General features: G+C 38.4%; 1 protein-coding gene across 1 annotated transcript in view; it reads left to right on the top strand.

Annotated features, from left to right (window-relative positions):
• ATP6V0D2 (ATPase H+ transporting V0 subunit d2) overlaps positions 1-16,916 on the top strand; it is a 32,280-nt gene extending 15,364 nt beyond the window's left edge. Inside the window, exons 2-8 of the mRNA XM_036738942.1 lie at positions 630-801; positions 6,221-6,399; positions 9,390-9,469; positions 10,931-11,008; positions 14,929-15,105; positions 16,332-16,409; positions 16,647-16,916. Coding sequence (XP_036594837.1) covers positions 630-801; positions 6,221-6,399; positions 9,390-9,469; positions 10,931-11,008; positions 14,929-15,105; positions 16,332-16,409; positions 16,647-16,808 — 926 coding nt within the window. The 3' untranslated portion in view covers positions 16,809-16,916. The remainder of the gene's footprint in view (positions 1-629; positions 802-6,220; positions 6,400-9,389; positions 9,470-10,930; positions 11,009-14,928; positions 15,106-16,331; positions 16,410-16,646) is intronic.
• Positions 16,917-25,800: the final 8,884 nt, after the last annotated feature.

Genomic DNA, 25,800 nt, shown 5'->3' with positions numbered 1-25,800 from the left:
TCCACTAGCTAAAAATCCTTTCTCTTGTCTCAGTCAGTATCCTCCTCCTTAAATCCTGCCCCTTCAAGAAATCTATCCAGACAATAGCTGTATTTAAAACAATACCAAATATCCAGCTGGAACTGAGAAAAATTCCCTATTTGAATCTGGGCATTGATACAGATTCAAAATTTGTATAAGTAATCAAATTCTTTACTTTTGGTCCACATGTCAAAGTATATTAAAAAAAAAAGCAATCCTATCATGTAGACATAATATAAGGGAAATTGGAGATCTTTGATGAAAGTATCACACAAAGTGATAGGTTTGTGTTAATGCTAGTAACTTCCTTTCTCAGATTACCTTCCGTCTACTCTGCATATATCATATGTATATGTAGTTATATTTGTCTCCTGCATCTCAATATGAGCTTCTTGAAGTCAACGACTGTTTTTACCCTTCTTTGCATTTCTGGCCCATAACAGTGTCTGTCATAGAGTAAATATAACCATTAATAAATGCTTTTTGATTGCTTATAGTAATCGATTGAATGCATATGTGTAATTTAAGGAAAATCAAAATGTGAATGATCAACCTTAGCTCCTCAGTCTAACTAACTAACCCAAATTCAATCTTGGGTTTTGTTTCAGACCTGAAAATTCACCTTCAGACTACAGATTATGGCAATTTTTTGAATGAAGAAACTGTCCCACTCACAGTTTCTACCATCGACAACAAAATGAGGAAAAAATTATGTGAACATTTTGAGCATTTCAGAAACAACTCCTTGGAGCCACTCAGCACATTTTTCACCTATATGACGTAAGTGTAAAGTTAGTTCCATATAGATCTTCAGCTGCCTTAAATTGTTAAACCTTGTCTTAATTGATCCCCCATGGCTATTTAAAAGCAAGATATTAGAGTAAATCCTATTACCTTTTCTAGGGCTTATAAATTTTAATATATAAATGTTAGGGACAACTTGACTTAGCAAAAAAAGCCCTGGATTTGGAGTCCTGGTCAGACAACTTACTAGTTTCCTCATCTGTAAAATGGACATACTGGCTGTATTTAAAACAATACCAAATATCCAGCTGGAACTGAGAAAAATTCCATATTTGAATCTGGGCATTGATACAGACTCAAAATTTGTATAAGTAATCAAATTCTTTACTTTTGCTCCACATGTCAAACCATATTAAAAAAAAAAACCCACCACACTTACTATTCTAAGTTCCCTGGGATGAGTTTCATGTTTATTATGGCACCTAGATGATCTATCTAACACATATTAGACACTTGATAAAAATTTGTAGAATTTGAAATCAAAGTGTATAAAAAGCATTTGTTATAAGACATAACAATAATAGCTAGCTCTTGTTTATTATCTCTATTCTATAGATGAGAAAATTGAAGCTGTTAGGTTAAGCAACTTCCCCTAGTGTCTGAGGTAGGATTCAAACTCAGGGTTTCCTGACTCCAAGTCCAATACTCTTGCAACTGCACTGTCTAAATGCTTCAGAAAGAGTCACACGGATTGTTTACTGCTGTTACTTAGAATTCTAGTGAAGATTATCACGTGTTAGATCTAAATAAGATATTCCCACCCAACCCCCAAATATGAAATGAATGACAACTATAAGTTTTTAAGGAGTATCATGTGTCAAGATTTCACAGTCCTTCATGAGCAATAGGTATTCTAATAATGGTCATATACTCATGTCATTACATTGCCAAAGAGATAGGAAAATACCCTCCAGGATAAACATATAGACAATTTTTCTTTCATAGCTAATGCGTATGCCTGAGGTGTTTCCCAGCTATCTTGACTGATTGCAATTGTTTTGTGGTTTGGTTTTTTTTTGCATTATTGGCACTGTCCTTTAAGAGTGTCAAGAATTCAGGTTGGTATTGTGGGAAACAACTCCATCCTTGGATGCTAATTGGACAGAGATCTCCCATTGCCTTGTTGGTACTCCAAATATTTGTTGACAATGTACAAACTTATTCTCAGTGCTCTCTGCCCCCTCCTCCTCTTCTGTCACCATCACTGTGGTTTACATAATTGAGAACCTTGCCTCATTTTTAATTGAAAAGATTGCAGCCATTAGTCAAGAGTTCTCTCTTCTCCCTCCTCATCTCAGATCACTCAGATGATGTCTTCTACCACTTTCTCCCCATCTCACAAGATAATGCAGCCCCTCACTTTGCCAAGGCAAACCCCTCTACATGTACAAATGACCACATTTTGTCCTATCTGCTCCAGTGGACTACAGCTTTTACCAGCCTCACTATCTGACATGTTCAATCTGTTCTTGTCTACTGGTTGTTTCCCTACTGCCTACAAACATACCCATGTCTTCTCATCACTTGATCCATCTAACCCTGCTATTGTCCCATAGTTCTTCTCTCTTTTGTGGTTAAATTTCATAAGAAGACTTTTTACAATTTGACATCTCCACTTCTTTTTCTCTCTCTTCTTAAATCTGGCAGTCTGGCTTCCAACTTTATCATTCAATTGAAATGATTCTCTTCAAAGTTACTATTGATCTCTTAATCACCAAATCTAATGACCTTTTCTCAATTCTCATTCTTCTTCGCCTCTCCTGCAGTCTTTTACTGTGTCAATCACCCTCTTCTCTTTGTTATTTTCCTCTCTCTAGGTTTTCATGATATTATTCTCCCCTGACATACCTCCTACCTATCTGTAATTCCATCAGTCTCCTTTGCTGGATCTTCATCCAAGCTATATACACTGACCATGGGTGTTCCCCAACATTCTACCCTGGACCTTCTTTTCCTCTATACTATTTTACTTGGTGATTTCATCAGTCCCCATGGATAAAATTGTCTTCTTTGTATAGATGGTTCTCAGACCTATTTGTCCAGCCCAAACCTCTCTAATGACCTCTAATTTCACATTTCCAACTGCCTATTGGACATCTCAACCTAGATGTTTTGTGGACATACTAAACTCAACATCTCCAAAACTGAACTCATTATCTTTTCCCCAACCCCTATTACTGTCAAGAATACCACCATCCTCCCAGTCAGATCAAAACTTAGATGTCATTCTTAACTCCTCACTTCTCTCACTTCTCATATCCAATCACTTTCCAAATCCTGTCATTTCTACTTTTGTAACATCTCTTGATTTTAGACTTAACATCATGCCCATGAGCTGAGGACCTTCACACAATATCCCCCTTTCCAGCTCCCTTTTGTATGTTATCTTTGCCCACTTGATTACAAGCTCCTTGAAGGCAGGGGACTATCTTTTTTGCTTGTATTGGTATCCTTGGCACTCGTCACAGTGCCTGGCACATATAGTAAGCACTTAATAAATGCTTGTTGCCTCAATAAATGCTTTTTGTATATGTTATGTTGTTTCTCTCCTGACACTGCTATCACCCTGGTGCAGGTCCTCATCACCCCATCCCTGGATTACTACAAAAGCCTGCTGCTAGGTCTCCCTGCCTCAAGTTTTTCCTCACTCTAAGTTCATCTTTCACTCGGGTATCAAACTGATCTTCCCAAAGTACAAGTCTGGCCATGGCCCCCCCTTAGTGAATCAACTCTAGCAGCTCCTTGTTGCATCCAGGATTAAATATAAAATCTTCTGTTTTATTTTTAAAGCCTTCGATAATCTGGCCTTTTTCTACCTTCCTTGGCTCTGTGTACTCTGTGGTCCAGTGACACTGACTTCCTTGCTGTTCCTTACACATGACACTCCATCTTCCAACTCAAGGTATTTTCACTGGCTTTCCCCCATTCTTGGAACTATCTCCCTCCTCATCTCCACCTATCAGATTCCCTGGCTCCCTTCAAGTCTCAGCTAAAGTCCCACCATCTACAAAAACCTTTTCCCAGTCCTTCATAATTTAAGTATCTTTCTCCTAATTTTATCTCCAACTTATTCTATGTATATCCTATTTTTGTATAGCTGTTTACATGTTGCCACCCCCATAAGACTATGGGCTTCTAGAGAGGAGGGAGTGTCTCCTTTCCCCACTCTTTTTTTTTTTTTGTACCCACAATACTTAGCACAGTACCTGGCACATAAAGGCACTTAATAAATGTTTATTGGTCAATTGATCCTATCAATGAAGTCCCAGATCCAGTTCATATCCCTATCCCAGAAACCTCTCTTGCAAAAAGAAGGCTATCAATCAATTAACAAGCCTTTAAGTACTTGACTATATGCGAGGTACTGGGCTAGGTTCTGCAGACACAGAAGACAGAAGTAAAAACAATCTCTTGATTGTTTAGAGTCAAGAAGTTTAGAGTCTCACAGGGGAGATAACTACAACAACAATAATAATATGTAGATATAGACATATACATACATGAGTGTATAGAGAGAGAAAGAAAGGGAGTGCATTTTACAAAATAGATACTAGGTTATGTGTGGCAAGAGAGGTACATAGAGGACATAAAGAAAGGCCTCTGATAATTTATTATATGTTTTAAAGGAACAGCAAGTTGTACATAATAGATTTGCAGTTTCATGTGCAATCTTTTTTTTTATTATACTATGTTATGGAAGTGCTTGTTTTATTCCATAAATTAAAAACAATAGAAGTAAAAGAAAGGCCTCTATGGATTCTGAGAGATGGAGAAGAGACAGGAATACATTCTAAGTATGGAGGACAACCAGTATGAAAAGGAGGAATAATGAATGAGGAATAATAAGAAAGCCAGTCTGGCTATACTATAGTGTGTCTGGAGAGTAGTAACGAGTAACAAATCTGGACAGATAGGATATGGCTATTGTGAAAGGCTTTAAAAGCCAAACAGAGAAATTCATATGTTTATATTTGATTTCAGAGGTAATAAGGAGCCACTGGAGTTTATTGAGCCATAGAGTAACATGGTCAGATTTATGTCTTAGGAATATGTGTGGCAGTATTGTGAAGAATGTATTGGAGGAAGGAGAGACTTGAAAGCAGAGAGATCAATTTGGAGGTTAGTAAAATAGTCCAGGCCAAAGGGTGAGAAAAGGCTTAACTAGGGTAAGTAAGGAACTGTGAATAGAGAGGAGACATATGAAGAAAGAAACGATAATATTTTACAAGAGATGAGATATGTGGGGTGAATAAGAGTCAGGAATCAAGGATAATGCCAAGGCTTCAAACTTGGGTGACAAGGACAAGTATGGTGCCCTTGACAGAAATAAGAAAATCTGGAAGAAGGGTGGATTTGGGAGAAAAATAATGAGTTCTCTTTTGGGCATGTTGAATTTGAGGTGTTTCTGGGACATCCAACTCAAAATGTCTAATAGCCACTTGGCAATATGGGATTAGAGCTCAGGAATTAAGAGACTAAGGCCTAAAATATAGATCTGGAAATCATCTAAGAACTACTAATTACGGAAATCTGTGTAAGTTGATGAAATCACCAAGGGAGAATAAAAGAAGGCCCAGGACAGAGCCTTTTGTATATCCACAGTTAGATGTGTTCTCAATAAGGAGTTAAGATAGTTCCACATTCATCAAGTAGCAAGAGAACCAAGAGAGAAAAGTGTTAGGAAAACCAAAAGAGGGAAGAGTGCCTTGGAAGACAACATGGTCAACAATTTCAAACGTTGCAAAGAAATGAGAAAAAACCACTAGACTGGCAATTAGAAAATTCTTGGTGACTTTGGAGAGGGCTGTTTCAATCGAATGATGAGATTGGAAGTCAGATTACAGATGATTTAGGAGGAGTAAAAGGAGAGAAAGAGAATGCAATAGGTATAGATAGCTTTTCCAAGGAATTTGGCTGATAAAAGTGAGGAGAAACACAGAACAATAAATTGCAAAGATGGTAGAGCCTAATGGTCTTTTTCAGGATTGGAAGGACTTGGGTGTGTTTATAGGCAGCAGTGAAGGACAATATTAGAGATTAGCACCAGTCTCCTTTTAGATAACTATTCATTGGGAAGTTTTGCTTATATCAAACACATTTTCTTCTCTATAACTTCCACCCAGTGCTCCTAGTTTCGCCCTCTCTGTCTGGACAGAACAATGGTAATCCTGCTTCCATGTTAGGTTCCTTTAAACACCCAAAGATTGCTCTTCTATCCCCTCTTTTCTTCTCCAGAGTGAGTATCTCCGGTTCTTGGAGGCTGTTCATCACCTCGGTTGAGCTCCTTGGGACTCTCTCCAGTTTGTGTCAATGAATTGAACTCTTTCAGGGATACTTTTATGGGTCTTTGGAAGTCATTACCATGCATATATTTGACATTCACTCTCCAACTCAGGTGCAGCTATATGATTGATAATGTGATTCTGCTGATCAATGGTGTACTACAAAAGAAATCTGTCAAGGAAATTCTTAAGAAGTGTCACCCCCTGGGAAGTTTTATGGAAATGGAAGCTGTCAACATTGTAGAGACACCCTCAGATCTATTTGATGCTGTTCTGGTTGAAACACCTTTGGGTATGCAAGTATACACAATTCTTGACTCTAGATTTTCTCAATAAATACAGAGACAACATCATTGAAATCCATACCTTACCTTTTCGTATTTTGATTATTTGATGAATTAGACTGCATGGCAAGTGAATTATAGAACTTTCCATTTTTAGGGAGGACTTTGTATCACTTGTTTTTTAACCTTTAATTATGGCTTTATGCCTATAAAAGTCACGTACAACTCATTTCATTTTAAATATACATGTTAAATATAAGTATATATATGCGTGTGTGTATATACATATATACATATATTTACATGTATACATAGATAAATATGTATGTATGTGTATACCTTTTTGGATGAGAGCCTCCAGAACTTCTGAAAAATGACCTGAAAGAATATTTTTGTCATGTTTTGCACTGGATTATAATTAATGTTGCTAACAGCAGTTTTAATCAATTGAATGCTAAGGAGATACTTTTGTAAGTGTTATCCATTTAATACTTGTTAGGAAAAGTGAACAGTGATAGCTTACTGTGAAGGTCATTGATCAACGTGCCCAGTTTCTATTACAAAAACTAAAACTCTTACTATAACAATTAACCCTCACTTAATTTCATAATGCACTATAGATTGTTCCTTCTAGTGCCCCATTCTTCCTCCAAATTAGACTCATAGAATCTTGGAGTCAAAAGGAACATTCAAGAAGGCCAAAGCCTTTTCAGTAGCCCTGCGAGAGCCTAGTCTTCTCCCTCCCCAGAAGCACAAGATAGACAAATGATATTCTTCCATGGTCATTCAGTGTAGGCTTTGCTTGAAAACCTCCAGTGACTGCCATTTCCACTTTGGGATAACTCTAATTGTGGGAAAAGTTTTTCTTATATTAAGCTCAAATCCATCACTTCTATCCATTACCCCTAGTTCTGCCCTTGGGGCCAAGGCCAAATCTAATCCCTTTTCCATAAGACAGTTCTACAAATACTTAAAAATAGCTATCATGTCTCCATCATTCATCTCTTCTTTGGTCTAAATACTTCCAGTTGCCTCAAACCACCCTCATGTCATGCTCTTCAGGCCTTTCATCATCCTACTCAGCCTATGCTGCATGCACTCCAGCTTGGTAGGAGGTATACGCAGAGCAGTTAGGTAGCACAGTGGCTAGACTCTTCTTCCTAAGTTCAAATCCAGCCTCAGACACTTACTAGCTGTGTGACCCTGGGCAAGTCACTGAACCCTGTTTGCCTCAGTTTCCTCATCTGTAAAATGCGCTGGAAAAGGAAATGGCAAACCATTCTGGTATCTCTCCCAAGAAAACTTGAAATGGGGTCTTGAAGAATCAGACACAACTGAAATAACAACCCATTTTATAGATGGATAAGAAAAGGGTTGACAAGCCTCTCAGGTGCCTGCTTACTTTAAAAATAGCCTAACTTTCCCCTCTCACAGAAGCCGAGGTTGGCTTACAGGTTACAACGGTCAGTCTTTAAATCTTAATTCGAGCCAGAGTGAAGGTCATTAAAAAAAGAGGCACAGTTCTTGTCTCCCCTCATCAGACTGCACCCCACCCCCATAGGCTCTTGAGTCTCATTAATCAACAAAGTATTTCTTGAATATCCACTAGGTGGTGCAGTGAATAGAGCACTAGGTCTAAAGTCAGGAAGACCTGAGTTCAAATCCAGTCTCGGACACTTACTAGTTGTATGATCCTAGGCAAGTCATTTAACCTCTATTTGCCTCAGTTTCCTCATCTGTAAAGTGGGGGTAATAATAGCTCCTCCCAGGGTTGTTGTGAGGATCAAATGAGATAGTTCTAAAGTGCTTAGCACAATGCCTGGTACATAGTAAGCACTATGTATGTGTTAACTATTATTATTAATTATCATTCTATACATTATTATTATACACTCTATTCTAGAAAGATACTTAATATAAAGATTGGAATAGAGACTGGACCTATGATTTCATTGCTAGAAAGGACTCCTGGGTAAGGAAACTCCTCCTAATAGAGGTCTTTTCTTTGCCTAGGACAACAATAAGTGACTTGCAAAAGATCAAATGGCCGGTATATACCAGACTTAAGCCTAGGTTTTCCTAGTTCTGAGGCCGGATCTCCTCTGATCACACCATACTGTGGTGTGCGAGTATTCATGTAGAGTTACAGGAACTGTAAGATGTGGTTTCTGATCTCCCAGAGTTCCTTGTGATTGTGAGATAAAGTATGCATTGGAAATTAAATAATATTCAAAGAGAGCATAATTATCAAATGAGTACACAGATTATAAAGGCTTTAGGACTTCAGAGGGGGAGGGGAATCACTATGGGCTGAAGTGAATAGGGAAAGCCTGGTGGGAGAGAAGGAATAATCATACACATAGCACCTACTATGTGCCAGGCACTATGCTGCTAAGTGTTTATTACAAACATCTTGGGACAAGTAGGAGAAATAGGTTCTATTATGATTAACATTTTACCATTGAGGAAAGTGAGGCTGACAGAGATTAAGTGATTTGCCTGGTGTTACACAGCTGGTCAGTATCTAAGGTCAGATTTGAACTGAGGTCTTCTTGACTCTACCCACTGCACCACCTAGCTGCCTCATGGAGAAGTGGGACTTAAGCTAGGCCTTGAAGGGATAGGTATGATTTTGCAAGAGTGGCACTGAATAAGGAGCCAGAAGACCTGAGTTCCAGTTCTGGTTTTGCCAGCAGATATCCTTAAGCCACCCTCTCTCAGCCTCCCTTTCTTCATCTATCAAATAAGAGTGTTGCACTAGATGACCTCTAACATCGCTTATGGCTCTGAAGATTTATTGATTTGTGACTATTGCTCCAGGAAAAGCTAAAGCATTCCAGGGAGAACTCAGTATGAGCAAAAGCCCTAGGATTAGGATCAGAAGTCAGTGAGATATGTTTGAATAATACCAGCAGTAAGTCAGTAGCAGTCACATTATAGTTAAAAGCATGGCCAAATGTGTAGCATGAATTAATTCTGTGACCATCTCTGCTTTCAGCTCCTTTCTTTCAAGACTGCGTGTCTGAAAATATCCTTAATGAAGTGAATATTGAAATAATGCGTAATAAACTCTACAAGGTAAATACTTCTGTAAAATACTGTATTTTGTAGTAGAAAATGCCCCGAACTAGAGAACAAAAAATTGTTTTATAGTAAGTTATAAAAAGAAAAGTTGCCATGCTCCTAAGTCAATTCCCACAACCACATATACCATGCTCCTTTATGCCACAATTGCATGGTATAAATCACAAACCCCATTTCAATCCAAGGAGTATTGAGTGTTCACAGAGGTACATTCATGCCACTGTTCTAGATTGTTGAGTGATTCAAATGAATCATGAAATACGGTCTCTTGTCTTCAAAATGCTTCTCAGTTTGAATCACCTCGCTCACCCATTCATACAGCTTTCACTTGCTGACAACATATGGCATCCTGGGGTGGCATTGAGGGAAATTGATGACTATCAATCCTTCAGGGCTCAGCTTGTGCCATATCCCATAGGAAGCACATATTCATCCTCCTAAATCCTAGTGCTTTTCTCCCCCCACCCCACCCCCCAATGCTTTACGTAGATTTTATATTCAGTTTTCTTTATACACATTTTCTCCCAATACATTATAGACTCTTGTCATTTTTGGCTTTGTACTCCAGAAGAGGCAGGATGGTATATTGGCTAGAGGTGGCTTTGAAGACAGGAAGACCTCGGGTCATCCCAATTCTGACACATACTGGCTGTCTGACCTTAAGCAAGTCACTAAACCTAACCTCTAGGCAACTCTTTAAGACCAAATTGAAGACAAGGTGCCAACCAATATTGATAGCAAGAGTTTCCTCATCTGAGATTTCCCTATACCAATAAAATTACAAGTCGAGTGTCTTATTATCAAATTAAGAATAACATTTATTATTGGATGAGCAAAAGATATTTTGTCTTGTCCAATCAATAAGAATGATGGATCCCTCACGCCACAATTTAACACACTCCACAATATATACCTCAAAATACAGGGAGACATGCATACAGTCCCTTGACTTTGTGGAAGTCTGAGTACCTGCTTTTCCCCTGACGACTTTTCTCCCCAAAGATCCTCAAAGGAAGCATCACAGAGGCCATAGATTCCAATGGAATAGTCTCCTAATTGTGATTAGAAACATTCTCCATTTGTCTCAGGCAGGTATATGGGATACGTTAGATATAATCAGTACATGGTCAGGTCAACTTGCTCAACTCCTATGCCGCGGGAGAGATTGCAATCTTCTTGGGCTGACAAATGCTTACCTAAGGGTACCTGGAATGATTCACAATACTACAAAGCACTAAGTTGGGTGATGTAGGTGATGAGTGTAGATTGCATTTAGTTCTGCCTTCTCTTTGCTATTGTCCTTACATTGCCTGAGTTATCAGAGCATAATCTATATAGTACTTCCCAGGGAAAAAGAATGTAATTCCCACCACAGTATTTAGTAACTCACAGTAAGACGATCAACCTTTTTAAAGGAAAGTATATTTATTTTATTGTCTTACAATTTTTTTAAAGTCATACCTTGAGGCTTTCTACAAATTCTGCAAAGATCATGGTGATGTCACAGCAGAAATAATGTGCCCTATTCTTGAGGTAAGAAAAAGGTTATTTAAAAAAATGCCATATATGCCTAGTCATTTTTCAGTTATTTTAAAGGTTTTGCTTACCTATTTTTCATCCAGGTGATTCCTTTTTCTATGATTTAAGCCAACACTAGGCAAAGCGATTTGTATACGTAGAGTAAAACAGAGTAGTATAGTAGAAAAGCCATTGGAAAGTTTTCTTTCTTTCCTTCCTTCCTTCCTTCCTTCCTTCTTCCTTCCTTCCTTCCTTCCTTCCTTCCTTCCTTCCTTCCTTCCTTCCTCATCAAACCTTATTATAGACGTTGATTTACCTCATTGCATAATTGCCTTGTTGCATCAGAATGTAATAAAATTATTCTTTTGGGGCTACCTCTCTTAAGTATTTCTTTCCTTCTTCCTTCCCTCCCTCTTTTCCTTCCTTCCTCCCTTCCTATGTGTGTGTGTGTACATATATACATATATATGTACACACACACACGTATACACAATATACATGTATATGTATATATTCTCCTCTATACATAAATGTGATAATTTATTTGCATGGGAATTCACATGTGTATGCACATGTATATATCTCATGCATTTAATAATAGGTACATATGTATGTATCCATATAAGTGTAGAGATAGATATGTAAATCCAATTATAGAACTTTACATTTCTATTAAATTTCTCCTTGTTAATCTTGGTCCATAATCTCAGCCCATCCAAATCTGATTTCTGATTCTGTCATTAATATGTTATATCAAGTACTTAGAAATACTTAGCTATCTTTAGAACTCTGGGTAAGTCACTCAATATCTCTGTCCCTCAACTAACTCATCTGTAAAATGTGGTTTATTATACCTTACCTACCTCACAGAGTTGATATAAATATTAAACATGATAGTGTATTGATAAGCACTGCATACATTGAAGTTCAAATAATATTATTATTTCCTACACAGCTCAACTCTGACATGTTCTGTTTTACATTTAGAGCCCTTTGCAACCTGACCTCTTCCCACCTTTCCAGTCTTTGTACACTGCCCTCCATACATTCCATGATCCAGCTACATTGTCCTACCCAGTGTTCCTTAAGGACAACATTTAATTTCCCATCTTTTCATGAGCTGCTCCCCAAGCCTGGAATGGTCTGGCCTCTCCATCCACATCCTGGCCTCCCTGGCTTCCTTTAAGAAGTCTTTCAAGACTCAATCCAAATCCCCCTTTTTGCAGGAGGTCTTTCATAGTCTCCCTTACCTCACCTCCCAATATACACACACCATCAGAGCCTTCCCTCTGAGATCATCTTCCATTTATACTGTGTAAGTCTTATATGTACATAAGTTTTTGCTGGTTGTCTCCCTCATTATAATGTGAGTTTGTTTAACATAGGGACTGGGGTTTTACCTTTCTTTGCATCCTTAGCACTTGGCATAGTGCCTGGCTTACGGAAACTAGTTAATAAATGCTTATTAACTGAATGACTGTTGTCTCATTTAAACAATAAATAAATATGCAAGGCTGTCAACATGTATAACTAGAAATAAATTAGTTGATATAGCTTCCAATAAACTGAACATGATAGTAGTGTTAATACCCAACAAATTTTATATTATGAGATTTCCACAGTTGTAACTTTGATTTAAGCAAGAATTTTAATATGCAAGGATAAGGTCAAGTTCATGTTAGGCAAGTACCTTCAAGCATACTGTGCTATTTGCCCTGAAATAACCTCTGTTCCACTGTTTGGATTGTCCACGTGGTTTATAAGGAAACATAGTGATAAAACAAACACATAGTTTGTGGAGGCATGTTTAATTTATCTCCATTAGAGTATGTTGCTAATAATGATAAGGCCAAAGTCCTGGGATGGACCTAGTTAGTTTTTCTTTGTTCTATGGACTTAGACTTCACCCTTCAACTTCCAGTATATATGTGCCCTTAAATAGTCACAAGGGGTCTTGGCATGAGGGCAGACTTGCCTCCACACAAATTGATAATGACTACATGAAAATAATTGATTCAAGAGTTAGGAACCTTGTCTTCATAGATGTAGAACAGTTTGCTATTACAGCCACAGAATCACTTAGGTCAGTGGTTTTAAGAAACACTATTTCTAAGTGGAAGGATGCTCTCGGGGGAGAGTCATATCAACAGCTTCATGCAGGTTTGTGGGGGTGTCCACAGTGCCCACATTCACCTTCCTTAGCCTCATTATATTTTAGAGTTTTAAAGAACCCTGGGTATCATCTAACAAAGAGGCGTCAAGCTTTTGCCCAGCCTCCCAAAAGCTATCCAAGTCAGATAAAAATGTAATTGTTTAACAATGAAATATTTAACAAAATAAATATAAATACAACATAGGTGATGTCAACTTGTGTTTTTCTAAATCAATATGAAGCCCCAGGGATTTATTTCTCTTTGAATTTGACACGACTGATCTAGTGCACTTGCATCATTTGGCTATCAGCCTGCCCTAGATTTTTTCCAAGTTTCATCTCTATATCAAACTCACTATTACCCAGCTACTTCCTTTATATTACTCAGCTTTCCTCAATAGAAAACAAATAAGAGCACATCATTCCCATCCATTAGAGTTAGCCAATGCTCCCGAGTAGGCAACTCCTAATTCGTGGTGTTTTCGTGATTTCATGAAAGCTATCAATGAGCTGCTTCAACAATCCCATGAATCAGAAGCCATGTCTAGTTCATCAACTATTTTATTGTTTACAGGGAGCTATGCTAGACACTGAACATACCAAGACAAAACCAGAAGCTCCCATAAGGAACTTAGGATCTTACTTTTATACAAAAACCTAGTGAGAGGGCATTTCCTCAGCAGTCTGTCGGTAAACAGTATGAACTTATAGTACACTAGACTTTAAGGGAGTTTCAAAAGTAGCTGAAGAATCATAAAATTTCAGGATTGAAAGGAACTTTAGAAACTGCCTCATCCTCTCCCTTTATTTTGCAAAGGAGAAGAGGAAGTTGAGGTCTAGAAAGGGGAAGTGACTTTCCCAAGGTCACACAGGAAATCAGTGGCAGATCTAGGATTAGAACCTGGATCTCCTAGGACTTAGGGTTCTTTTCCACTCTGCCAGAAAATAATATATGGGAAATTTACTTGAGAACTTAACAGCATATGGAAAAATCTGTAGTGGTATAGAACCTGGAAACAAATTGCAAATTACAATGTGTGGGGAGTGGGGAGACAGAGACAAAGAGAGAAATTGGTGTTGAGAGTTGATATAGTGAAGTGAATCACCTGCATTTATTCTCTATGCTGGTCCTCCCAACATAGGGCAATTGCTCTGGGAAGGGAAGGGAAGAGAAGAAGGATTTTTTTTAAATACCAGGCACTGTGCAAAGCATTTTATAAAATATTATCTCATCCCATTTTACACGTGAGGAAACCAAGACAGACAGAGATTAAGTGACTTGCCCAAGGGTCACATAGTTAGTAAATATCTAAGTCCAAATATGAACTCAGATCTTCCTCAGATCTATCCACTGTACCACCTTGCTACTTTGGTACAGAAAAAGGTTAAAGGAATTCAAGGAGCAGCTAGGTGGCACAGTGAGTAGAGCACCAGTCCAGGAGTCAGGAGTACCTGAGTTCAAATCCGGCCTCAGACACTTGACACATTTACTAGCTGTGTGACCTTGGGCAAGTCACTTAACCCCAATTGCCCGGCCTTCCCCCCCTGCAAAAAAAAAAAAGCAATTCAAAATAATGATACCTGCTATCATAGTTAGCATGTATATAGTGCTTTAAGGTTTGCAAAGTGTTAAAACGATGTGGCTACGTCTTAATCAGATACAGATCAGGAAAGGTAATCAGATTGCTTCAGAAATGGACTTGCCTCATTTTAATCCCAACATCTGCCAAAGTATTTAGCAGATGATTAGCTCTCTCTGTAATCTTGTGTTTTATAAATTCAGTTTGAGGCCGACAGACGTGCTTTTATCATCACACTTAATTCCTTTGGCACGGAGTTGAGCAAAGAAGTGCGAGAGACATTGTACCCAACCTGCGGTAAACTGTATCCAGAAGGATTGCGCTTGCTGGCCCGAGTAGAAGATTATGAGCAGATGAAGATTGTGGCTGAAAACTATATTGTAAGTGAGAATAGGCCTTTCTACCCTTATTTCTCCAGAGTGGGATGCATTATTCTTCTTAATTGTTGTTTAAAAACACTCATGTGTAATTTGCCCATATGGAAGAGGCTGGAGAGCCAGCTTCTAGAGTAGAATGCCTTGGGGAGATTTGGAGCATGCACAGATTTTCTGTAGCATTCAGGCAGCTATGCATGGCACAGGCTCCATTCTCAAATCTTCTGGTGGCTTGCTTTCTTGGCCTTTCAAAGCTCATGAAGTCTTGGTCATTTCCTTTCTCTTTCACCTAGAATGAAAGAACAAATGCTGAGACGAATGCTGAGCCCACATTCATGACACACATGTCAGCCTTAGATAGGCAGGGCCCGAGACCTCTATCCTCACATCATTGTCTTTCTTCTCTTGCTGGAACTCAGCCATATGAGAAGGAGTCAGACCAAGAGGCCTATGGTTAATGAGTGCCTTTTTGAACACCCCCCAGTGCCAGCTACGGAGCCAATCAAAGATACTCCTCTTTATCGTATGGTTAGTGGACCAGAATGTTTATCCATGCTCTGAAGTCCTCACTGTGCATGCTCATAAGAATGAGGCTCACTGGCCGTTCCTCCATCATACATGAAACATATTTGTTCTAAGCTACAGCAATCACATTCTTCAATCTTTTTAGGGAGTAATGGTAGGCAGAGTTACCTATGCTATTGCACTGAAGAATATAAGATTCTCAAGGGCAGAAGCTGTTACTTTTATATTTGTCATTACCTAGCACAGTGTCTGACCTATAGTAATCATTTAAGAGGGCATGTAAAACTATATAATGACATAGACAATGGAAACAAATAACTAATTACAGTACTAAAAATAGACTGTTTATGGGTTGCTTCATTAGGAACAATGCCCAGCATCTTTCCAAAGAAATGCTTTCAAAAGTATTTCTACTCCAAAACTAATGGTTTTTAACCAAGTGTTTATCTCCTAGGAATGTCTCTCTAATTTTTTCATAAAGAAATTTCCCAACAGGTAGCCAAAATACTTTGGGTATGTGATCGGTTTATATGGATCTCCTTGGTATGGGTGGGTTCTCTGCTATTTACAAGTACAGAACATAACTCTTCCTTCCTCTCCTGAATGATTTTTGCCCATGCCACTCCATAAATAATCCATGTACAATTCACTTGGGAGCCTACCTTTTCAAGAAGTTCCCACCAATATTTCTGTTTTTGCTTTTTAAGGAGTACAAGCCCTTGTTTGAAGCTGTTGGTGATGGCCCTGACGGAAAGTCATTGGAAGATGTATTTTATGAACATGAGGTGAGAGACTATAAATTTAAAGTTCTAATCTAACTCAGGATTTTTAAACCTGTATATTTTAACTCAAAGACCCTTTATTTTACTTTTTCAGCATCACACGCTTCAGTTATCATCAATTTAAATGTACATGGCTAACAAATATGTATATTTTGTGTCCAATTGATCTCTTAGTATGTTGCGAATGTAAAGTTTTCCCCATAAGGGTTGATGTTCTTTATTCTTCTTTCCCTCGCCCAGGTAAAACTGAATGTACTGACCTTCAACAGGCAGTTCCACTATGGAGTGTTTTATGCTTACATAAAACTGAAGGAACAAGAGATGAGAAATATTGTGTGGATTGCTGAGTGTATTTCACAAAGACATCGAACAAAAATTAACAATTATATTCCTATTTTATAATTCAGTGGGAGAAGCAAGGTTAGAAAATCAACAAAGACAAATGTGCTCTTGTGGAAAATGATAGAGGGTATTTTGCTATATACTGTGGGCTATGCAAAAATAAACAAATCCTCATCTTACCATGTCTCAGATCTGTTATTAAACGTTATAAATTAACACCACAATAATAGGCATTGTTTTTACATTTATAGCTTACGGCTCAATAGGTACTAAGCACTAATTTTAAATTATTCTAAAATCGATAGTAATTTATTATGCTTGTTTTGTACTCTAAAAATCTTCCCCCACCCCCATCCATGCCCCAGTCATCCAGAGCAAGAACTTTAATCCTGACTCTCCCCATCCCTTCCCATCACCCTATTCCCCACCCCCACCACCACCCCAGGCCTCTGGGTATTCAGTTTTTCTGTTCTTTTAAATTTATAAATTTACTTTTGTGATCTCCTTTCCTTGCTTCTTGAAAAGGCAAGGGTTCATAGTGCCTTGATGGCAGTAACCACTAAACACTGTCTTAGCATACCTGTGCTTTTGTATGAATGTTGATTTGTTGTTTTGGGATATCAATACAACTTAGAATTTAATTTTGCTTCAATGAAAGCATGTTAGTATTTGTTAAGGCTTTCCAACCCAGATTTCACCAATATGAGTGCACATACCAGCCACCAATGCAAATGTCAGCCCTTAATTCTTGTCTAGGTCTTTCCATAAATTCCCCATAGATAATCTACCCCATATGCTAGGAGACAGAATAGAGAAGGAGGAAGAGAAGGAAGATAGCAACAACAAGAACATCCTTCTCCTCTTCCTCATGGATAACATCAGCATAAAACTCAAACTATCTGTTGATTCTTATTCTCACTACATAACTGAAGAACTTCCTTTTTTCATATACGTAATTGATAATGTATACTACTATTTTTATCCTGCTATTTAAAAAATATTATTCATATATTGAGAAAAACATATCTTTGACATGAGAAAGAAAATGAAAGACTAATTGTATTGCACCATTCTTCTGGCAGAATAAATCACTGAACCATAATTCTGCATTGCAGGGTTTCCCTGTGAAGATGACTGTATATTGGCATCAATTATTATGAAAAGGGAAAGCAGTTTTGGGGTAAGAGGATCATCTTTTTTAAATGTGAAAGAGGTTATCCCTAACTCATTGAGAGGAGTGAAATTTCCCCCCAAAAAATATAACTGAACAAAAATCAACATTGGTACAATGAAGAAAAAAAAGGTGTTGATTTGGGGGGAAGGGGATTTTTGCCTCAGATAAGGTTTTAATAACAAGGACACTTAGGAAACAAAATTTATAAAAATAAAATTAAAAGCCATGTCCCCAGTGGGCTATTGGTCAAAAGATGAGAACAAACAGTTCTCAAAGGAAGGATTGCAAAATATTGAGAGCCATATGAAGAATAGCTCCGAATTAATAATAGAAATGCAAATCAAAACCCTGATAAAAGATGAAAATGGTCCATGTTGGACTACAAAAAATATGGATACACTACTGGTAGAGCTCTAAGTTGGTCCAGCCATTCTGAAAAGCAATTTGTAATTATTTTTAAAAAAGTGACCAAAAAAGCCAAACTATTTAACCTAGAGATCCCACAGTGCTAGGCATATAATATCCCAAGGAGGTCAAAAATAGGTCTCAGGTTCATTAGAATAGTCATAACACCACTTTTTGTGGTATCAAAGAATTGGTTAATAAAGTATTGGGGAATAGCTAAACAAATCATGGTATATAAACATAATGGAATATTACTGTGTCACAAGAAATTATGACAATGAAGAATTAAGCATTGGAAGAATAATATGAACTAATGCAGAGTGAAGTAATCAAAACCAGGAAAACTATTGACAATGGCTACAACAATGTAAGTGAAAAGGACAACAAATATCCCTGAAAAGTGTTTTAAGAGGTTGGTGAAAATAAGTGGAACACTGTATACTCTGTTGATTCAGTTTACTGAACTGCTTTTTTCTTTTTCATCTTTCTTATTTATTCTTGTAATACTGAGTTGCTTGTCCTTCATTTTTGAAGAGGACCAATGATATTGTGGGTTGATGTCTTGACTTGCTCCTGACTTGCATTTAAGTGAAGCAGAGGTGCACAAAGTCAACAGCCTCACTCTCCCAGAGTCATTGAAGTCCAGTGGCAAGACAAAAGTCAGGATGACTGATGATGGCCTGGGATGCAGTGGATGACCTTGGCATCTTTGGTGTCTGACCAAGTTCTAAACACTTCACGTCACCTGCTCCAGCCACCTTTGTGGTCATTGGAACAAACTGTTCTCATCCAACCATTCTGCTTGGGAAAGTCTTCACATGCTTGAGGTGGATACCCCTAATTCACCGATGGATTTGAGGCCCATCAGTTACCTTCAACCTGGTTTAACCCATCTGCCTAGATGGTTTTTTACCATGGTGTGGCCTCTGTGCATGCTATACCTTCTTGGAGTCGTAAGTGAGAGGTGGGCACCAAGGTGGATAAGCAGCCCTGAAAAGGTGCTAGTCCTCCCTTAATACTCCATACACACAACTCCATCCTGGATAGAGAAAAAGTGAATAATATATTCAGAAGTACAGGTGATAGAAAAATAAAATAACACATTTTAAGCTTAAAGAAAGTAAGTCTCTGCATTTAAAGCAAGTTTCTTCTACATTAATGTATGCATAATAAATTATACATTAACCCTTTTTAATTTATTCATAAACAAAATAAGGTACTTAATTATGTGCATATGCAAACCAATATGTGGAAGTGGTGCACTCAAACTAAAATTAAAGAGCAAATAGTCATTTATCAAATAACTTAATACTTTTGGGGCATCTATGAATAGGAGAGAAGGTAAATAGATGAAAAAAGATAATGCCTTAAATATTCAATAATTCACATTTTTTTAATTATACCTCACAATACAGATGTTAAAAGTCCCATTTTGTGGGTGAGAAAACAGCCTTAGAGAGGTTAGGTGACTTGCCCATGGTCACAAAACTAATAAGTAGAGTTTAATTACCGAAAGATTACTTTTTGGATCTAAAAAAAATTGTTTTAATTCAGGAAAACAAAAGATCAAGAATATCAAGGGAATTATTTTTTTAAATGGGAATGAAGGGAGCCTAGTTATGCCTGATCTCAAACTATACCACAAAACTAAAATTGTCAAAACAATTTGGTACTGGGCAGGAAATAGACTGATCAGTGGAATAGATTAAATAGGTAACATAAAAGCAAATGAGCAAAATTACCAAGTTTTTTGTAAACCCAAAGCTCTTAGCTATTGGGGCAAGAACTTATAATTTGACAAAAACATGAGAAAACTGGAAAACAGTCTGACAGAAACTGGACACAAACCAACATCTCATACCATGTACCAAGATAATATTGAAATGAGTATATGATTTAGACCCAAAGTGACATAGACAAATTAGACTAATGTGGACAAAATTAACTGCCAGATCTTGGACTAGGGGTAGAGTTCATGACCAAACAAAAAATTGAGAGGAGTAAAACAGACAATTTTTATTACACAAAATTAATAACTTTTTGCATTGACAACCAACACAAGTAAAAATTAGAAGAGATGCAGAAAATTGTGAAAAAAGTTCTTTGCAGCAGATTTCTCCAATAAAGATCTCATTTCTAAAATATATAGCAAACTGAGTGAAATTTACAAGAATAAGAGTCATTCCCCAATTGTTAATAGTCAAAGAATACGAATAGGTACTTTTCAGAGACAGAAATCCAAGCTATCAATAGCCATATGAAAAAATGGCTCTCGATCACTAATAATTAGAGAAATGCAAATTAAAGCAACTATTTGGTATCACCTCTCATCCGTCAGATTGGTAAAGTTGACACCAAAGGAAAATGACAAATGCTGCAAGGGCTATGAGAAAACAAGTGTTTTAATTCACTATTAGTGGAACTGTGAATTGGTCCAACCATTATGAAAAGAAATTTGGAACTATGCCCCCAAAGCTATTAAATTGTGTATGCCCTTTGACCCAGCAATACTGATAATAAGTTTAAAACCCAAAGAGATTAATAGATAAATCAATAAACATTTATTAAGTGCCTACCCTGTGCCAGGCACTGTTAAGTGCTAGGGCATCTCTACCCTTGGGGAGCTTGTGATTTAATAAAGGAGACAACAACAAAACATATATACAAACAAGCTATATACAGGATAAATATGAAATAATTAACAGTGAAGGCACCAGGATTAAAATCAATAAAAGATGGGATTTTAGTTAGGACTTAACCCAGGAAAACCAGTAGGAAAAGATGAGAGAGAGAGCATTCAGATGTGGGGACAGTCAGAGAAAATGCACAGAGCTGAGAGATGGTGTTTCTTTTCCTGGAACAGTCACAACACCAGTGTCACTGGATTAAAGAGAATACCGGAAAGGTAGAGGGGGATAAGTTATAAAGGGCTTTGAATGTCAAACAGCATTGTGAATTTGATCCTGGGACCATCTAGCTGTCTATAATTTATATCAAGTGATCAATAAACATTAGCACAGACACTGTGCTAAGCACTAGGAATATAAGAAGAGGCAAAAGACACTCCTCGTCCTTAAGGACAAATTACAATTACAATCTAATAGGGGAAACAACATGCAAAAAAAAAAATCATTCAAAGCAAGCTACATACAGGATAAATAGGAGATAATTAACAAAGAGAAGGCACTGGAATTAAGAGGGGTTGGGAAAGGATTCCAGTGGAAGGAGATGGAGTGTCTTGTTTGTGGAATAGCCCGGAGGCCAATATTATTGGATCCAAGGGGACGTTGTTAGGGAGTAAGCCTAGAAATGGAGGAGGGGGTTAGGTTATAAAGGGTTTTGAATGTCAAATAGAGAATTTTGTATTTTATTCTGGAGACAATAGGAAGTCTCTAAAGTTTATTGGGGCGTGGGGGGGAGAGATGGTCAGACCTGTACTTTAGGAAAATCACTTTAGTGGCTGAATGAAGGATGAATTGTGGGAGAAGGGGTAGAGAGGGTAGAGCTGGAACTTGAGGCAGGCAGTTTCACCAGCAAGCTATTGCAGTGCTTCAGGCATAAGATGATGGGGTTCTGTACTAGAGTGGGGGCAATGTCAGAGGACAGAAGGTGGTACATTAGAGAGATGTTGCAAGGTGAAATCAACAGGCTGCAGCAACATATTGGATATGGAAAATGAGAGATGAGTAGAGGATAACAACTAAGTTGCAAGCCCAAGGGACTGGGAGGATAGTGGTGCCTTCCACAGTAACAGGAGAAATAATAGGGAAGGTGAAGGGGAATGGGTTTAAGATGAAAGGTCAGTTTTGAACATGTTTAATTTAAATCATCTACTGGACATTGAGAGAAATTATTATTTCTCTCTTACATTAATAACCAATTACTAGCAGGGGATGCAGGTTTGTTTGTTGCTTTTTTTTAACCTTCCTGTCTCCTTATTCTCTACTAGATCAAATCAGTAGAATAATAGGGCTGATGATAAGATTGGATTTAACATTTTCCTCAACAACTGGGGAAGCTTTATTCTCCAGAATAAAGATTAAACAGTAAAAAGAATCTTATCTAGGTGAATTCTGGACCATTGTGTTCCACTGGGGCTTGGGGTGGGGGTTGCGGAGGGGGCAGGGAATAGATTCTTTGTCTAGATTGCCCAAGTCTGGGGATAATCTGGCAGTAATGAAGAGGTCAGGGAACCATTATGAAGAGGTCAGGGGAACTATATGTTTTTAGGAGTGGTCAAGGCCCCAAAATACCAATACACCAGGTCCTGCTCGAATGAATTCGACTCAAGCCTTCTCACAGCCAAAGAGAAACAAAGCTTATAACAGGTTCGCCATATTGGGTTGCCCTAAGAAATCTCACACTTTGTGATGCTCGTTTTCACAAGTAGGCTAGAGTGCCTTCATGGAGGCAAGATGAAACTTATATACAAAGATTGTAGGAGGGATCTTCGGTGATCCTGGGGTGATGCGAGGAGGGGTTTAGGGAGGGTCTTGAGGAGGAGCTTGATGGGACTGGGATGAGGTCAGGTTCTAGGAACCAAGAGAATGAGATTAAGGGTGGGAAGTAGCTGAAGGCTACCTGGAAATAACAGACAATGTAGGGCTAGGCTAGTTTAAGGGTAACAAATTTGGGCATAGACACTTTGATAGGATCAAGGGTGGAAACTAGCCAGACAATGGAGGGCTAGGCTAGGTTAAGAGCAACCTAGCCTAGAGATTTGGGCCTAGCAATAATGAAAGGCTTATGGCCTCGGGCAAACTCCTCACCTCGTGGGAAGATTCAAGGGGAGTTCAAAGAGGCTCCCACAGTCTAAACCTCATCAGTAAGAGTAAGAGTGACATAATCAAAGTCACATCACCCAGCCCCTCATTAGAGTAGTCCTCCCTCTTATAATATTCATATCAATTGTTAGCCAATCAGAGTTGATTGCTGCCTGTCAGGAATACCCACTCTTCCAAGGGTATATAAGCATCAACAGACGTTTAGGAGGGGTCTTTGGTTTACAAAAGAAAGCCAAATGACCATCCTTTTATTAATTGTTTGCTAGCCATAATTAATAAAATGGTTAATTACCCAGAAACTAAGTCTCTCAAACTTTTCATATGTTGTAACATCAAGTTTGAGATGTCTGAAAGACAATTGGAGATGTAAGATTGGAGCTCTGCAGAGAAATTGGAACGGGAAAGGTAGATTTGAGAGTCATCAGCATAAAGATGATAATTAAATCTGTGGGATCTGATGAAATCAATAAGTGAAGTAATATAGAAGGAAAAGAAAAATGGGCCCAGTTAGAGGGCATGCTCTGGATGAGGATCTAACAAAGGAGACCAAGAAGGAGTGGTCAGACAGTAGGAGAGTAGCTAAAAGTGATATCCTGAAAACCTAGAGAGGAAAGAATCTCCTAGAGAATGTGATTGACAGCATCAAAGGCTGCAGAAAGGTCAAGGAGAATGAGGATAAAGAAAAGACCACTGGATTTATCAACTAAGAGATCATTGGTAACTGGAGAGAGCAGTGTTGGTGAAATGATGAGATCGGGAAGTGGATTATAAGGGGCTAAGAAGAGAATAAAAGGAAAGAAAGTGGAGGCACATATTATAGATACCCTTTTCGAGGAGTTTAGCTATAAAGGGCAGGAGAGATAGAGGAAGATAGTGGAGATGAAAAGATCAAGTGAGGTTTTTTTGTTTTGGGGGTTTTTTTGGAAATAGGAGACATGGGCAGTAGGGAATGAATCAGTAGACAGGGAAAGATTTAAAATGAGTGATAGAGTAAGGAATGACAAAGGGGGAATTCTGTTGGGAGGAGACAGGATGAGGAGACAGGATACTTGAAAAGGTAGTTAAAGCCACCTCATCATGTGGTAGGAGGAGATAGTGGCAGAAGGCATATGAGTAGTTTGACAGGAGGAAAATGGAAGAAGAGGGAGCTGATGGCAAATGGCCTCAATTTCTTTAATACAAAATATGAGGTGAGGTTTTCAGCTCAGAGAGTTGGGGGAGGGAGAACCATGGGAGGACTGAGGATGGATGAAAAGGTTTAGAAGAATCACTGTGGAGACTGGGATAATGAGTTGAAATGGGAGGCATGGGATTACCTAGCAACAGTGAGGGCCCAGTTTAGGTTGTATATAACATGAATTTGTCTATATGTATAATGTTGTGACTTTCTAGTAAAGATAAGTTTTCAAGGGTATTCTGAAGCTTAATAGGTACCAAATTAAAAAAAGTTTTCTTGATCTCTAGAGCAAGAGTGTGAGGTATTATGTGTAAAGTATGCTACCTCCCCCAACCAAACAATATCAGAATGATTGCATGATTTTCTCCACCTTCATTCAGCAGCACAAGTGGTGAGAAAAATCCATGGTTGAGGCTTGAATAAGTATAATCAGAGATATGAAAAGGGAGCTTGAGATTTGAGAGAGAACAGTTGAGTTGAATTGACTCACCAATGGATCAAGATAGGAAAAAGAGGAGAGAGTGGCTGGTACAAGAGAGATGGCTTGGGAGATAATTGAGGGGTTAAAGAATTGGAGGCCATAGTGTGTATGAAGAATAAGGTTTTGTTAGAGAAGGCAGAGGAAGAGGTAAAAAATAAGTTGTTTATGATTGGTTAAGGGGATTTCAGAATTCTTGAGTATGGAGGTGGTACATTTGTAGGTCTTAACAAAATGAAGACTATAACCATCTTTGTGTGTGACTGAGATGGGGTGGAGGAGTAGCTCTGAGGAAGTGAGTAAGTTGAATGGTTAGAGTACTTGAGGAAGAGTTGATATGGAAGAGCTAGATGGCGTTTGGTTGAAACTTTGGGGTAGGAGGGTTGAATGGGATGGGAATAAGGAATCGGGTGGCCAAGGGATAAGGAATGGGGTTTGAATTATGACCTTCAGGGGTTCAGAATCACTGGGATGACCAGGCATGAGAATGTTCATTATTGAGTAGAGGGTACCTCTCCTCTTCCCAGTAGAGTTGGAGATCACACTGAAGGCAAGTATAATAAGAGAGGGAAGGCACAAGGTCAGATGATCAGGTGGTCAGATGGGAGGCCCTGCTTCACCACTCCTCTTCCCTTTGAAGGGTGGAGATTAAACAGGAAAAGTGCCCAAAGGGAGATGGATGTTGTACCCACACAGCAAATTCTCATTCCCCACTAACTTTTCTTTTCCTCTTCCCTCCATGGTTAGGCACAGCCGGAGATGGAAAACCTGAGATCAAAGGTAAGGTTGCTCCTCTGCATGAGAGATTCTCCATATCTCTGTTGGGAGATTGGACTGGCAGTTGGAGGTGAATGTTACCTTGTTTTGGAGCAGTTGGAAGATGCTCAGCCCCCTGTCACCTTCCTTCAAGGGACACCCTGCACCCACCAAAAGATAGAAGATAGGAGGTGAGAGGTCAGAAGACTTTTGGCTCCCCTAGATTAAAGAAAGAGATAAAAGACCGTAGGTACAAAAATATTTATAGCAGCTCTTTT

The sequence above is a fragment of the Trichosurus vulpecula genome, chromosome 1 (assembly GCF_011100635.1).
Source record: "Trichosurus vulpecula isolate mTriVul1 chromosome 1, mTriVul1.pri, whole genome shotgun sequence".
Lineage (NCBI taxonomy): Eukaryota > Metazoa > Chordata > Mammalia > Diprotodontia > Phalangeridae > Trichosurus > Trichosurus vulpecula.
Note: the sequence above shows the minus strand (reverse complement) of the source record. Positions and strands in the feature narration are given on the sequence as shown.